This window comes from Muntiacus reevesi, chromosome 4 (assembly GCF_963930625.1).
Source record: "Muntiacus reevesi chromosome 4, mMunRee1.1, whole genome shotgun sequence".
In the NCBI taxonomy this organism is placed as follows: domain Eukaryota; kingdom Metazoa; phylum Chordata; class Mammalia; order Artiodactyla; family Cervidae; genus Muntiacus; species Muntiacus reevesi.
In genome coordinates, this window is record NC_089252.1 from 87,542,760 (window position 1) to 87,559,752 (window position 16,993).

The 16,993-nt window shown below is 39.9% G+C and overlaps 1 protein-coding gene across 2 annotated transcripts in view; it reads right to left on the reverse strand.

The window, feature by feature from the left end:
• The window catches only part of PPP4R2 (protein phosphatase 4 regulatory subunit 2), a 50,452-nt gene extending 33,858 nt beyond the window's left edge, over positions 1 to 16,594 (reverse strand). The window contains exons 1-2 of one of the 2 annotated variants that reach the window (XM_065933280.1): positions 16,343 to 16,594; positions 15,313 to 15,394 (exon numbers count right to left, since the gene is read on the reverse strand). In XM_065933280.1, the coding sequence (XP_065789352.1) occupies positions 15,313 to 15,394; positions 16,343 to 16,376 (116 nt within the window). In that variant the 5' untranslated portion in view covers positions 16,377 to 16,594. Of the gene's footprint in view, positions 1 to 15,312; positions 15,395 to 15,979; positions 16,260 to 16,342 lie in introns of those variants that run through there. The other variant, XM_065933279.1, reaches the window with a different exon arrangement.
• Between the last annotated feature and the right edge of the window lie 399 nt (positions 16,595 to 16,993).

The following is a 16,993-nucleotide window of genomic DNA, read 5'->3' on the forward strand; positions in this document are numbered from 1 at the left end:
TATATATAGCATATGCTGACTTAAGGGTCAACTGAAAAAAATTACTCTCTTAAAGGACTACATTTATAAGCTTCGCCAGTCCTAATTTTAAAGATGAAGTTCACATAGTTGATACAGGAAATACAGATAGTATTGACAGTAGTGAGCAAAACACTAAATGAGGGACTTCCCTGGTGGTCCAGTGGCTGAGACTCCGAGCTTCCAGTGCAGAGGGCCCAGGTTTGTCCCCTGGTCAGGGAACTAGATCCCGTATGCCACAACTAAGAGCCAGCACAGCCAAACTAAATGTTTTTTAAAAATATTAAAAGAATATAACACTAAAATAATAAATATTACAAGGGACTATGGTTTGTGTACTCACCAGTACAGTCTAAGGTACCCAGCACAGGTATATGCTCAATAATTATTTGCTGACACCTCGGTAAAGATGTGAAGGAACTTAAGCAAACCCAATACACAGAAATTAAACAAACACTAACTTGGAGAATAGTACATAACAAGGCAACCTCTTCATTCCGAAAACTTCATACCATCATTTTTTACATAAAATGTCACATAAAATGCAGTTACTCTCACATAGTATGCATTCAATAAATCCCAACCCCTTTTCCTTCCCACTTGTTAGCAGTGTACACCTAAAATATTTACTTCATAAAACTCAATTAACATCAAAACCAAGAAAATAACTGCATAAAACAATCCACACCTGAATGTAATCAGTAAATATAAAAAGACATACAAAGCACTGACAAGTCTTATGGACTGTGTTTGTGTCCACCCAGATTCTTATACTGAAGCCTCTAGTCCACAATGTGATGGTATTTGAGGATGAGACCTCTGGGAGACAATTAAGCATAAATGAGGTCCTGAGAGTCAGACTCTCCTGATGAGACTACTACTTTTATTAGAAGACATGGGGGGGAAGGAGGTTACAGAGGGCAGGCAGGAGAGTAGCCCTCCCCAGGTCCCACCCCATCTCTGCGAGGACTCAGCAAGACAGGAAGAGAGGTTCTCACGAGAACCCAACCATGCCGGCACTGTAATCTCAAACTTCCAGCCTCCATAACTGTAAGAAAATAATTTCTCTTCTTTACATCACCCAGTCTATGGTATTTTCTTACAGTAGTCCAAGCTAAAACAGCAAAGCTACTATTTTGAATGAAACATGATACTGAAAGATATAATGATCAAAAACAAATTATGGCCTCCAAGGGCCTAGCTTGGTAGAAAAAATATTTATATTAAAATTCCCATACAGAGTAGAAAGTGGTACAACAGAGACTTTAGAAAAGCAAGATTACTATCTTGTTTAACATTTAGGGAGCGGTGGGATGGGGAGAGGGAGGAAGGCTCAAGATTGAGGGGACACATATGTAATTATGACTGACTCACGCTGATGCGTGGCAGAGGTCACCAGAACATTGTGAAGCAATTGTCCTCCAGCGAAAACAAAAACGAAACAAAACAAAAAAACTAGGGAGGCTTAGAAACAAGCAAAGCGGACCAAGGATAAACAGAATCTGGACACAGAAAAACTGAAAGGGAAGAAACCAAGCAAGCAGTCTCAGAATTTCCCCACGCCCAACACTCAAAATTCTGACACCAGCAATGTTTTCTAAATGTTTTTAAAATATTTCTCTAATAGATGAAGACAAAGTTTAATTTTTCTATTCACATATTTAATCCAGCTCTACACTGCACCACATTTTGAGAAAGGCAATTTCAGCCCCATCAAAGCCTACAGAACCACAAACAGAAACAAACTAATAGAAAATATGATCAATGCATGTCAGAAATATGGTAGTTTCTACGAAGAAAAGGAGATCCAGACAGCTTTTCAATAGATTCGTATGCACTTGAATGACGCTGGCTTAACAGTCTTAAAGGACAAGTTGAAGTTATCCCATGAAGAAAAATGTCAGAGGCAAAGATGACAGAAAGATGTTAGAATGTAATGCAAGCAGAATACAGCACTGCATACCTGGTGAACTGCTCATCACTCGGCAAAGTTATATACAGTGGCAAGAGGCAAGACTGGGAAGGTAAACAGAGCTCAGATCAGGAAAACAATTTTAAAGACAAAAACAGTATCAATCAAACTAACCGGATAAAAGTTTAAGAAAGAATGATACAAACTAGTAATACTATACAAGGGAGGCTTCAAATGAAACAGAAGAGAGTGACCGCATATCCTAGTTAGAACAGTCCTGGTCTCCATCTGTACATCCGGTGTTCTGCCCAGTTCAACATGTACACGTATTTACATTTACGTGATATGTACACATATTCATATTTAATGAAGTATTGTTAATAATTACACTAAAATGCACAGTTTTGGTAGACCTCTCAAATTTGTACTTCCAATTTCTACGACCTCGTCAGACTGTTTGTGAAAACCATGTGTAATAAAGAATGCTTCCACCTCAACACAGTTAAATCTGGAAAATGACAGAAACAGCCAGTCTCTCTCAACTGTCTCAGGCTCAATTTAATCCTTCCGTTTCAAAGACAGTAAGCAAGGGTGGCTAGGGCAGCTAACTCCTTTGGAGGGAGAGAAGTGGTCACCACTGTTACCACTAATGCTCCACTGGGGTACCGGCCGGCTGTGTAGTGGCCTGTGACTCGGTGAGATACACAGAGCAGCCACACTACCAGTCAGCAGAGGTCATGGATAAACACAGATTAGGTACATACAGAGCAATTAATTAAGATACCAAGCTGTTACTCCATCCACAAAGTAGAAATTAAAGGTTCTTTCTCTTCCCTACACATATAAGAATGGTCCAATGAAGCTAGTTAATGGATGTATTTGTGAAGTAATAAGAGATACGCATACTGGTCTCTGCTCCCTAGATCCTAAGAGCTCCTAAAACCCTTGAAAATAAAGGTTCTAGGAGAATCTTTTGTTCTAATATTTCGTCTCTGGTCCCGGTTCCTCACACAGAGCTACTAAATTCCTTGGAACTTCCTGGGTGATAAAAAAAAGTCTTTAATTCTCATGAGGTGACTCTGACTCTTGGTAGGTTCCTAGATGGGGGCTGGTCACCAGAAACATTGAGTCATGATTAGAAGCTTGAAACTTTCAGTCCACTTCCCACTGTCATTCTCTGGAGAGGGGCTAAAAGTGGAATCAATCGTCAATCATACCCAGTTGATAAAACCTCAATAAACATCTGTATGGGGTTCAGAGAGCTGAATTGGTGAATCTCGGTCTGGACTGGCGAACAAAATGTATCCACATGCTGGGAGGGTGGTGCACCCCAAACTCCACAGGCGTCTCATCTTCTGCTCAGAAGCTTTCTGGACTTCACCGCATGTATCTCTTCATCTGGCTATTCATTCATAACCTTTAATATCCTGTGTAGTAGTAATAAACCAGTAACCTAGATAGTAAATGGTTTTCCTGAATTCTGTGAGCCACTCGAGCTAATTAACAGAATCCGAGGAATGGGTTACAGAAACCTCTGAATTTTAGCCTGCTGTTCAGAAACACAGATATAACAACCTGGAGTTGTGACTGGTCTGAAGGTGGTGGGGGTGGGGGGCAGCACTGTGGGACTAAGCCCTTAATATGTGAGATCTGATGCTAACTCTGAGTACAATATGTAACAACTGAATTGTAGGAGACTTAGAATTGCTTGGTGTGGGAAAACCCTCCCAACAAATCTAATGTCAAGACTGTTGTAATTATAACCAGCAAGGAAAAAGAGTTCCAGACAATATTTGATTAGATAAAAGGCAAAGTATTTTGGACTTTCTTGACTGAAAATCAGGAAAGAGAACACTTTATAATTAAACTGTCAAATCTTGGATAAGTGTATTTCTTTCTCAAAATTAGAGTTTTCTAAGTTTCTCAAGTATCAACAGAATCCTGAAAGATAAAACTAAGAAGCCTTGGTTGAAGATCTTGATGGTCTTATCATACACATCAATATTTTTATCTCACAGGTCAGAGAACAAAACTATCAGAGACTTTTTAAAGCTTAACGTATGCTTTTTCCTATGAAGCAAAATCCTTCATCCTCAGCACTACTGATATTTTGGGTTTGATAACCCTTTGATGTTGGGTGTATCCTATGCACTGGAGCACTCTTGGCACATACTATATCCTGATGCCAGCTGCACCCTGTATTTATAACAACCAAAAATGTCTCCAGATGTTGTTACCCCTGGCTGAGAACAGTTATGACGTATTGAAAAGCAAAGTGAAATAAATTACATCATAGCCTGGAGATAAATCCCACATCTCAAAAATCTCACACATCTTCAATTATTTTTACTTAAACACTATAAGTATTTTACTTACATTTAAATAAAAGTATGTATTTATTCAAAATTACTTTTAAGATAGTAGGAAACAATCTTTAAGGTATGGCCACTTTGGGTTGGGGAGCATTTTCACTTCTGCTTGACCAGGACTCATGACATTCTGAGGTCCCAGCATGCGCTCAGTATTCAGTCAACCCAAGGGCAGAATGTAGCTTTTTCTAACTGGTTGTTTAAGATTATTTACAAATAAGTAAACATGGACCACACTGGGGGGCGGGGGGTTAGGCTGGATTTACTATGACAAAATTTCAAATACAGTCATAAAAATTAAAGACATTGCTCATACCTTTGTATTTGAGGTTTCTTTTACTGATAAATAAATATGACTACCTGTCTCAGGAATGGGAGAAAAAGAAAGATACATGCCAAAAATAACAATTCCATCTACCCATTATAACAAAGACCACCTTTTCCATAAAGTTTAGACTATCATAAGACTGTTTTAAACTCAAATTATTCCTAATAGAAGCATACCTTATTTAAAAGCAACTTAATCAAGTTACTCTATTATTTTAAAAATAAAAATCTAGCAAAAAAACTGAAAACAAAGGAAAAAAATCACAGTTCAATAAATGAGGGAAACAGAAAACCACAAAAAGCAATAAACAAATGGAAAGAACCTGGAGTAAAACAAAAGAAAAGCACATTAAAATGAGGTAACATTTCTCATCTCAGATTTTCAGACTTAAAAGTCTAATAATGCTCAGTACTGACACTGGACGGGTAACTTGGATATATTGTTTGTATACAGTTCAGTTCAGCTGCTCAGTCATATCCGATTCTGTGACCCCATCGACTGCAGCACGCCAGGCCTCCCTGTCCATCACCAACTCCCGGAGTCTACCCAAACCCATGTCCATAGAGCCGGTGATGCCATCCAACCATCTCATCCTCTGTCGTCCCCTTCTCCTCCTTCCTTCAATCTTTCCCAGCATCAGGGTCTTTTCAAATGCATCAGTTCTTTGCATCAGGTGGCCAAAGAATTGGAGTTTCGGCTTCAGCATCAGTCCTTCCAATGGATAGTTAGGACTGATTTCCTTTAGGATGGACTGGTTGGATCTCCTTGCAGTCCAAGGGACTCTCAAGAGTCTTCTCCAACACCACAGTTCAAAAGCATCAATTCTTCGGCGCTCAGCTTTCTTTATAGTCCAACTCTCACATCCATATATGACTACAGGAAAAACGACAGCTTTGACTAGACGGACCTTTGTTGGCAAAGTAACGTCTCTGATTTTTAATATGCTGTCTAGGTTGGTCACAGCTTTTCTTCTAAGGAACAAGCAACTTTTAATTTCATGGCTACAGTCACCATCTGCAGTGATTTTGGAGCCCTCAAAAATAAACCCTCTCACTATTTCCACTGTTTCCCCATCTATTTGCCATGAACTGATGGGACTGGATGCCAGGATCTTCGGTTTCTAAATGTTGAGCTTTAAGCCAACCTTTTCACTTTCTTTCACTTTCATCAAGAGGATCTTTAGTTCTTTGCTTTCTGCCACAAGGATGGTGTCATCTGCATATGTGAAGTTACTGGTATTTCTTCCAGCAATCTTGTATCCAGCTTGTGCTTCATCCAGTCCAGCATTTCTCCTGATGTACTCTGCATGTAAGTTAAATAAGCACGGTGATAATATATAGCCTTGACGTACTCCTTTCTCAATTTGGAACCAATCTGTTGTTCCATGTCCAGTTCTAACTGTTGCTTCTTGACCTGCATACAGATTTCTCAGGAGGCAGGTAAGGTGGTCTGGTATTCCCATCTCTTTAAGAATTTTCCATAGTTTGTTGTGATCCACACAGTCAAAGGCTTTGACTTTATAGTCAATAAAGCAGAAGTAGATGTTTTTCTGGTATTCTCTTGCTTTTTCGATGATCCAACAGATGTTGGCAATTTGATCTCTGGTTCCTTTGCCTTTTCTAAATCCAGCGTGAACATCTGGAAGTTCACGGCTCACGCACTGTGGAAGCCTGGCTTGGAGAATTTTGAGCATTACTTTGCTAGCGTGTGAGGTGAGTGCAATTATGTGGTAGTTTGAGCATTCTTTGGCATTACCTTTCTTTGGGATTGGAAAAAAAAAATTTTTTTTGAAGGCCAGCTGGCATTATCTATCAAGACAATAATGCACATAAACTCCAATCCATAAACCCCATTCTTGCATCTGTGCCAACATAATTAGGCTCACTTAAGCATCATTTGAATTGTTGTAACTGTAAACAACCCTTTAAGACCATCAAAAAGGAGGTTAAATAGAGTCAAAGAATGGAATACTATGCGACCCAAAAAAAGTCAGTGATGTGTTTTGATAAAAGATATATAAATACAGCAAGGAGGAGGAGGAAATGGCAACCACTCCAGTATTCTTGCCTGAGAAACCCCATGGACAGAGGAACCTGCAGGCCCTAGTCCCTGAGGTTCTAAGAGCTGGACACAACTTGTGACCAAACCACCACCTTACCCATGCTTGCCACAATCCCCTTCCCCAGGCAACTATCTGTAGTGTCCGTGCCTTAGGTGATCGTACCACAATAGAGCACAAGGAAAGCAGGGCTGGACAGGTATGCGGGGTCTGGCTTGGGTAAACAGCATAAAAGCCTCAGAAATTACAAGAGTAACAGTGGTAACAGATTCCTACCAAATGCGCAACTTCGAATTCTAAGTAGTTCTGTAAGGCTTCTCAGATGTGAGAAGACTCCTGAAAAAGTGCCGAGTGGTATAAAGTACTGGTTATGGGAGGATCTGCAGTCAGAATGTGCTGGGCTGCGCACAGTCCCTCAGTCGTGTCTGACTCTGAGACCCCATGGACTGTAGGCCGCCAGGCTCCTCTGTCCACGGGGATTCTCCAGGCAAGAATACTGGAGTGGGTTGCCATGCCTCCTCCAGGACATCTTCCCAACCCAGGGATCAAACCCAGGCCTCACACGTTGCAGGCGGATTCTTTACCACCTGAAATCAGAATGCCTGCGTTTAAATCCCAATTCTGTCACTCACCAGCTGCACCATCATACAGCTATTTAAGTTCTGCAACCCTTGGTATCCTTATTTTAAAAAGGAGATACCTACTTCAGAGAGTAATAGTGAAGATTAAATTAGGGTAAGCATTTTAAACATTTGATAGTGTCTGGCACAAAATAAATGTTCTTTAAAGGTACGCCTTTAAGGAAACAAACAAACAAAAAAACACCCCAAAACCTGAAACAGAAGTTCTTATGTGAAAATTCTAGTCCCTTAAAGATTTCTGACTCACCACCTCAAAATCAATGAACGACTCTAACTAGGTAGGAGTACTAACCAGCACCACATACAACAAAAAATAACATTAGCAGAATCGGACTTAAAGAGTCAAAATACTAAAAAGGCCTCACCTCCTGCAGGTAGCTCAGACAAATAAGGAGATAGTACAAGTACAGGTATTCATATCTGAGAGAGTCTAAGTCAGATCTGGCTATAGGAAGGAAGAAAAATGTGTAATAGCTGAAGCCAAGTTCTGACAAGCAAAATGAACAGTTAGTTCAGTCACAAGTATAAAGAAGCTTAATGAGATTAGAGAACTGAGATCATATTACTAGTCAGTATGTTTTCATTCTTAGGATTTCATTTCAGTAAGCTACAAAAATTTTTAGGTATCAAAATTAGTAGTAAGTAACTGTCACTTTTTACTGCTCATTTTTTATTTTTTATATCAGTATATAAACAATCTATGATTTGTTGAATGCCTCGTTTAGTTGTTAAGTCGTGTCCAACTCTTGCAACCCCACAGACAGAGAAGCCTGGCAGGCTACCGTCCATAGGATTCTCCAGGCAAGAATACTGGAGTGAGTTGCCATTTCCTTCTCCAGGGGATCTTCCCAACCCAGGAATCAAACCTGGGTCTCCTGCATTGTAGGCAGATTCTTTACCATCTGAGCTACAAGGGAAGCCCCAATTGTTCCTTATGTTGGTACTGGACCTCGTGGTTGTTGAACGCCTGGTATTTCATAAAAACTATGACCTAAGTGTTATTAATCATATTTTCATCTGAGGAACAGAGGAAAAGAGGGCTTAGGTGACTGATTTACTCCATCACGGTCATTGAAACAGTTTATAATGAAACCAGAACAGCCTGCTAACCTACAATCAAGGAGATTTAAGCAGAGAGACAAGAGAGATATCGTGACATAAACAGCTCCAAGTTTATCTTTCACTCTACAGTAGATCGTCTCAATAAAGCTATCCACCCCCCCACCTTGCCATAAAGTCAAACTGCTAAGGTGTAGCAAAAAAAGTCCTACTTGAACTACCACATATATGACATGTTATTTACTATATGGCACACTATTACTATTATTTATATATATATATATTTTTTTTTTTTAAACTAGCTCATACACTTTACAATCAATGGCATATGTTCTCAATAATACTCAATCTATTTTGGTAGGAATAGTTAGGAGGGTGGTTATAAAGACTGTCAAACCCAGACAGCCTGATTATATAAAAAGGACTGCTTTTTATATAAATAGCATATATAAAATGGGTGAAACCAAAGAAAACAAAAATGAGCAACTGAACACATCCGAAGGCCTAGCAAAAATGAAGATCTAACAGTTCTCACATTCACCAAATATTTTAAAATATAAAGTTTTCACAGGCATAAGTATTAAATTAAATAACAGCTGACATTCTCCTCCTCAACTGTCTACACTCTGTTTTAGTAAGTGCTTTACATTTTTCTGCTATTGATACTGAAAACTGATTTAGGTAGGCAGACACAAACACGAACACTCACTCACCCTTCCACCCCAATAAACTACCGTATCAAAAAGGCAAGAGACCAACAGTCCACAAAACAGAGGGAAATTATTGTGGGCTGTGGACCATAAATTCCTTATCTTCTTACTGAACCATAAATTCCTTATCTCCTTACTAAGATGATGTTTTGAAACCACATGAGGTTGGTGACAGGCTTCCCAATAATCCATAAGCATTATGAATTCACGTTCACTGGCAGGCACAAAGAAGATCTCTGGATGCAGACAAAAGGCACCCTCGTAAGCAACACTAAGATAGACATTATGGGAACCCCTTTATGGCTCTCATGAGCTAGTGGTAACACTGACTGATGTCTCTCATCCAAGTTCAGACAAGTGATTCTCATTCTTTTTTTTTTAATTGTCTCCAAACTACTAACCTATGCAACATACCCCCAACAGTTAACATCTTCACCACTGGCAGACATTTAACAGCAACCACTATGATTATACCCCACCCTTAATCACTGTTACTGCAATACCACCCCAGTAACTACTGCCATAATATAAACTCCTACAAGGCTTCTGAAATGGAAGGAAACTTGGAAATCACCTTTCTAAGCTCCTCATTCAATGTCTGAGGGAAATGTGGCTCATTGTATTTAACTTATTGGAAACGAAAACAGTAGTGGAAGGGAGGAGAGGGTTGTCACTGTGCAATAGGGACCATGTTAAACACTTAAGAAGTATAAACCCAGTGAATCACCACAACATCCCCTGAGGTAGATTTACTTCATTACCTATATTTACTATAAGGAAATTAAGGCATCAAGTAGTCAGTCAGCCTGCCTTGGTGACAGACTAAGTGATATAGCTGGGAATTCAAACCCAGGTCTGTCTGTTGCTCTCCTGACTCTCAAACCAGAGCTTTTCCCACAAGATTAATTACCTAGGACTTGTTTCATGAGCCAAATGCACTCTATTTAAGCTCAACACATAGACAATAGTAATTTTTATTCTTTCCCCAATTTTACTATCTATAGCTACATATTTTCATTTATTCACATCCTCACAATACCTGAGGCAACTACACGGTATAAATTCCATTTTTCAAGTGCAGAAACAGGTTCACAAATGATCAGTCCTAATTCACACAGACACGCTACTAACCTAAATTCAGAATCAAGCCAATGCTCCTTCCAAGAATGACATTACCACTTGCTAACTCTTATGAAATTAGGGGGCTAGCCAACTACTAGTAAAAATTTGGACTCAACATGGAAAATATGAACTCACTGGTACACCCAAACGATTGAAGAGTTGAAGTTAATTCCAGTCAGAAAACAAAGTTGGCACATCTAGCTTCTAGGACATCATGCAATAGATTCTGTGCAGTGTACATCACACACTGGGTTTACAGGTTTGATGTGATGAAACAAGTGAGAACAACTATAATTTTCTTCATGTTCCTATCTTAATCACTGCAGTTACTAAAATATTTAAATGCAAAAAGGCATCCACTTAACTTTATTTACTGAAAATCTACTGTGCTTCCTCTGTGTACCATTGTGATGAAGGCACAAGAGGGGAATTTAGATGGCACATGGGTAATCAATACTAATCAACACTTTATTATTTATAGATTTTAAAAAGATGCAGAAAGATGTAACTCATTCAACAAACCACTGGTTTCAGACTTTATTCTCAGTAGATTAGTAGGAAGAAATTAACATATTGATTATACTCCTGGGGAGGGGCAAAATGAGGGCTTAACCTCTATCTGTAGTATTTTTCCATCTTAAAAAAATCTGAAGAAAAAAGTAACCTAACCTAAAAATAAATAATTATACAGTTGATAGGATGTGGCAAAAATCCCAAGGGTAGTATGTGAAACTGACATTTTAGAAATAACATTCAAGTGTCCAACACTATGCTAGACAAAATTCCCTCCTAAAGAAAGCCAGAGAAGGATTTGGCAGTTTCATGGACTTAAGGAGATTTTACTTATAATAATGTACATCTCAGTTATTGGTTACTACCACTTTAAAGTAACTTAACTGCAATCTTCTTAGTGATATGTCAAAATTAATAAACACAAAGAGCCTGAAACTGCAAGGAGGGAAAAAAGCAGACTCAATATAAGCACTATCAACACAATTAACAACTACTATTTATTGGGGAAATAAATAATGTTAACACTTTATCAAGCAGTATTCAGTTTTCTAAGTTTTCCATGTATGATGTACTCATGCTATGCGGTACTATTATCATCCTCATCTTACAGATGAAGAAACTAACTTAACAGGGACTGACTTAGAAAGTTCTCCTAAATAGCGTAATTCTAAAAGGATGACAGAGGTGCTACAATTTTTCATCTCTCCAAAACCCCTTAGGTCAGACACTAAGTAGACAGCAAAACCCAAAACCAATAAGCAAAAACATTTGCATCAAATCTACCTGAACAAAGTTATCTCACAACCCCCCAAAAATAAGTTAATTAGGAAAAACTCACTGTCAGAAACCTGTACATTCTAAGAATCTATTGTACAAGAGGAAACAAGTCATAGCATATCTGAAAGGGCTACAAATAGGAGAAACACAAAATAGACAACAGCTGTTCACAAGAAATCACGGCAGGTCAAACTGAGAACTGCTGAAACTGAGGTACGTTTTGCCCACTCCAGTAATAAATAAATAGAAAAACCTCCAACAAGGGCCGAAAAGTCTTGTTCCCATGAGCTCTTGAAAGTGACCCACCAGAGCTCCCATCTGGAGAAGACCCCACACACAAGAGAAACAGACAAGATAAAAGACCCAAATAAAAGCAAAACAAAACCTAGAAATTTCAGAAAGCAAGCTCCGTGCTCTAACACTTCACAAAAACAATGAGAGAGCTCTGTGAAGTTACAACAGCTACTCTGAACCGTGACTCCTACTCAAAGTTCAGGAAAACTACTTTTACATAAAAATGCAAGACAGAAAAATATCAAGGTCAAGTCAGACATGAAACTGTTGTTAGAGAAAAGGAGAATAAGGAGCAAATTAACATCCCTTAAGACAGTGAAGCAGAGCTAGACAGACTTGATCAAAACCTTATACTATTTCAAAACGAGCTAAAAACAAGAGAAAAATGATGCAAGTCAGTCAGAACAACTCAGAAAATGAAGCAACAGAATACGGCAAAGATCCAGAACAAACTACTTCAGGAAACAACGACTAAACTACAAAGCACAGAACAAATGATCACAACAAATAATGCAGTAAGAATCCTTCAAGAGAGGAAATTTTTAAAAAATCAAAATGGAATTAAACTTAAAATTTCACTTTGAAAGACACTGTTAAGAGAATAAAGACAAGCCACACAGTGAAGTATTTGCAAACCACATAAGACAAAGAATTTGTATCCATATATATAAAGAACTCTCAAAATCCAGTAAGAAGTCAAAGAACTCCATTTTAAAATGGGCAAAGACGTGAAGAATCAACTTACAACTTACTAAAGACAACAAACAGCAAATAAACACTTGAGAAGACGCTCAATTTCATTAGTCATTAGGCAAATACAAATTACAATCACTATACGATAAGGCACCTACTAGAATACATGACCTGAGAAAGACTGATCATAGTAAGTATTGGAAAGGATGTGGAGAAGCTGATCTGAACTCCCGTAATGCTAGCAGAAAAGTAAACTGGTACAATCACTCTAGGAAACAGTTTAGCAGTTTCTAAAGTTAAACATACACATACCATATGACCCAACCATTCCACTGGAGGATGGATTGTCGTCCAAGAGGAAAGAATGCATACAAAGACACATACACAAATGTTCATAGAGCTTTTTTTTAAAAAATAAAAAACCTGGAAATACTGCGAATGTCCATCGACAAGTGAATGAACCAAAATCTGTAGGACATCCATGTAAAGACTACTACTCAAAAATAAAAAGGAATGAATTATTGATTTCTGGACATGGAGTAATTTTAAGTTACTCTGAGTAAAAAAAAGGCAGACATAAAGCAATTATCCTCCAATTTAAAAAAAAATTTGTTAAAAGGCAAAGAATACATTGTATGATTCCATTTACATACAATTTCAGAATATGCTAACTAATCTACCTGAGGGGATAAGAGCACACACATGGAAGAAAGGTGACAAAGGGCAAGAGGAAACTTCTGGGAGTAATGTTTATATGGTCTCCATCTGGAGTGCAGTGATAAGTTTCTTAAATACAATGTAAAAATTTACCAAAATACATAGTTCAATAAATGAAGCTGTTTTCAATAAATGAAGAGTTTAAAAAAAACCAAAAAGGCACTACTGAATAAACTTATTTTCTAAAATCAGAAATGAGGGAGAAAAAAACCCAGGCATTCTTATCTTAAGAAATCCACCTACACTAAAACATCAAAAAGATTTGACCTGTTATCCTTTAGATTTTCATTCTATTTACAATCTTAGAAGTTAGACAAAGCTCAGTTTAACCATAAATGACAGAAAACTGCAAATTTCCATATCAAAAGTTAAGGCATGCTCAAATTGATTAAAAAACCAAAGGCTAAATAAAACGAAATGTAAAAACAGTCTGAATCATAAATTTAAAAATATCTTCCAAAATCCATAAACAATCTACCACCACCAGTCATTTTAATACAAAATAGTAAGACCTATAGTAAGACCTCGAGATTGTGGGCGGGGGGAGAGGAGTGTGGACACGGATGGGACAACTGATGATCTTGTAAAGTCTTCTATTAGATAAATAACTGCCCAGAAAAATCAGGCTAAATTTCTCTAGCAACTTGGTGATCCAGTCAAACAGGATATTAAAAAGCTTCCTTGAAGAAACTTTCAACTACTTATACATTTATGGCCAATGCACTGTATCAAAAAGGGAAGGCAATCTGCACAGGCCTAGAAAGAGGTTTTAAGTATTTAACTCCAAACAATCTTGTTTATTAAAACTCTAAAGTAAAACGCTTCTCCTCCTGTTATTGTAGAGGTATAAGTTAGGACCAACTAACAATTTATACAAATTAGTTATTCAGCATCAATTGTTTTAAAATCAAGATAATTAAGACTATAATTCAGAAGCAAAAATTACTTTTTTTTTTATTCTGAAGGGTTCCACTTTTTTTAAGGCAGTAAGTATAAACTTAAGATCGAACGCATCAGTCAAATTCCTAAGGTGACTGATAATTTTAATAAGCACCAAGGAGTTCCAGCTGTTGGCTGACCATTAGAAGTTCCCCCTGCCCCTTTTAAAAGCAGGCTAGTTATCAGGAAACTATGCTACAACCATAAGCAAATCTTTTAAGAAATGAACATTTGCTAATAAAGTCAAACAAAGGATACATTACACAATTGCTGAAGCTTACACTCTTTTTATTAGGCCTCAAAAATAATTTTTAAAAAACCCACTTTTTAACACTACACCTTCCAAAACCTCTCCCCTTTCTGCTCCCTACCCCTACACAAAGACAAGACTACAAGTCAGTCACCAAATCTGCACTGCTCTCCACAAATAAACAGCCCGAGAAGGAAAACAACTCCTGCAAAACACACTACACACAATGAAATGATACGTTCCTTTGAAAACGGTCTTAACTTCACAGTGTAAGTTTCTGATTCATAAATGTTCCTCTGAAAACAGTCTTAACTTCACAGTATAAGTTTCAGATTCACAACATTTGGAATCAAGCCTAATAAAATGCTGAGCATATGCTAACAAGTTAGCTATCCTAGAAAGTTTACAGGACAGTCAAGACTGTAGCATCTGGAATTTGTCAGATAATCACCCTGAGTGCCCAAGAGAATAAATAGAAGTGATACTTCCAGCACCCACATATACAAATGACAACAAAAGGTTGGATACAGGACAATATGAGAAAATACCACCCCCCCCAAAAAAAGAATCTGAAAGAGAATCAAAACCACAAAATTCTGGAAATAAACCCGCTTGTTATGGCCAAAAAGAGTCACAATGGAACATGCATTCTTCCTTTCTCTGGCTGTTCTAGACTAATACATTCTAAACATGCAAAAGCATAAAGAAAAATTTTAATGAAGTTTCAAAATTCATTACAGAGCACGGTGTGAGGTGAATGAAGCATATACACTGAGTAAATGCTTTAAATATGGGGCTTGTATTTAGACAGATGGATTATTCAATGCTTTTGAAATACACTTATGTCCCTTTCCTAAGCGATTCTGTAGGACACACAGGTTTATGAATACGATTACATGTTTTCAACTCACATTGTTTCTCCAGTCTTGGCTACATGACAAAGAAACTGATCCAGGACGGGACAAACTTCCTTTTTCCCCCTCTTCTCAAAATCTAGATAAGGGAAGAAACAAAAGTTATTAGTATTTTTTCAAAGTACACCAACCATATCCAATGCCCTTTAAAAACAAACTTTCCTCTCCAGTCATTCCTCATATGAAGAAATTAATTTTTTAATTCAAAAAGCCTCTCAAACAAATTCCACCTGACTCTCCAACTTCAAATGTCACTCTTCACAGATAACGAGACCCTTCCTAAAGGGGGCACTTAACTTCTCCACCAACCATCCTTAATGCAGTCCGGGGGATTCATCTCAAAGACCTGTTAAAATAAAAACCCCAGATCCCAACTCCCCCAAAACTGTTTACGTGAGGTTCATAAATCTGCGTTATATGAAACACCAGCTCCCTTTTGCAGTAATCAACCAATGATCCTGGGTATCAAAGTCTAATTCTCAAAACGCTGAAATCACGGTATTCTAAGTTCTCAAGCCTGTTGCTCGGATGGCGAGCAATTCGGAGCGGGGAAGGCGACCACTTCAGAATTGGGGCGCGTGGAAGATGACTCCAGAAGCCCTGAAAAAAGGGCCTCCAGAGACACTTGAAAGTTGCTTTGCCGCCCCCTCTACCCCCCCGAAACCTTTCACTTTTTCTCTCCCTTCGATGTCCGGTGTGCAGGGGGCTGATAGAGAACGAAGCCTGCCTGCGAGGGGGCTGCGGGCCCACGAAACGTTCGCGGGGAGTGGGAGAGGGGCCGGGGCCCCCTCGAGAGCTTCCCGACTCCCCTCCCCCAGCCCAGACGCCGGCGGCCGACACAAAGCCCAGAGCGGGGCGGGAGGGAGCTGCCCACGGGGCTCCCCGCCCCCGGGAAAGCGGGAGGGGGGATGGGAGCCGGGGAAGCGCCCTCCCCCCCGCCTGGCCCCGCGGAGTCACTCGCCCAGAAAGGAGCGGAGAGGCGGCCACGGCGGGTGAGGAGGAAGGGAGAGGGGGCAGCTACCCCCACCTTTCAGCGCCTCCTGCAGCCTCTCGACGTCCATGGCTTCCCGGAGTCCCTCGCAGCCTCCGCCTCCTTCCGCGGGTCTCCCGGGGACCGGAAGGCCTCCCCCCACCCCCCCGACGCCCTCCCCCTCCCTCGCACACACTCCGGCACGCAGGCGATTCGGGGGGGGCACCGAAGGGAGCTGGGGGAAGCCAGCGAGAGAGCGAGACCGACAGAGCGAGCACCTCCCCGAGCCGCTACCACCAGCCCTCCAACATGGCGCCCGGCACGTCACCGCGCGCACGCTCCTCGCCGCCGTCCTCGCGCCCGCGGCGCGTCCGGACCCGGAGCCCGAGAGCGCGTGCGCGGCGGAGGCGTGCGGCCGCGGCCAGCCCGCAGCCCCAGCAGGGCCGCCCCGCCTATCCCTTGGGTTGGCCGGAGCTGCCTGCACCTAGCTGGAGACGGAGGGGTCTAGGCGGCGGGGTGGGCGCACACAGGATGACTGTGGATCCCTGCTGTTTGCTGGCTGTGTGACCTTGAGCAATTTGATGAGTCCCTCTGAGCCTCCCTTTCCCCATCTGTACTATGATGGGAGTAATATGAACCACTCTTTACGGTTGCTGTGAAAATTAAGTGAGACTGTATACACACAGAACACGCCTTAAAAAAAAACAC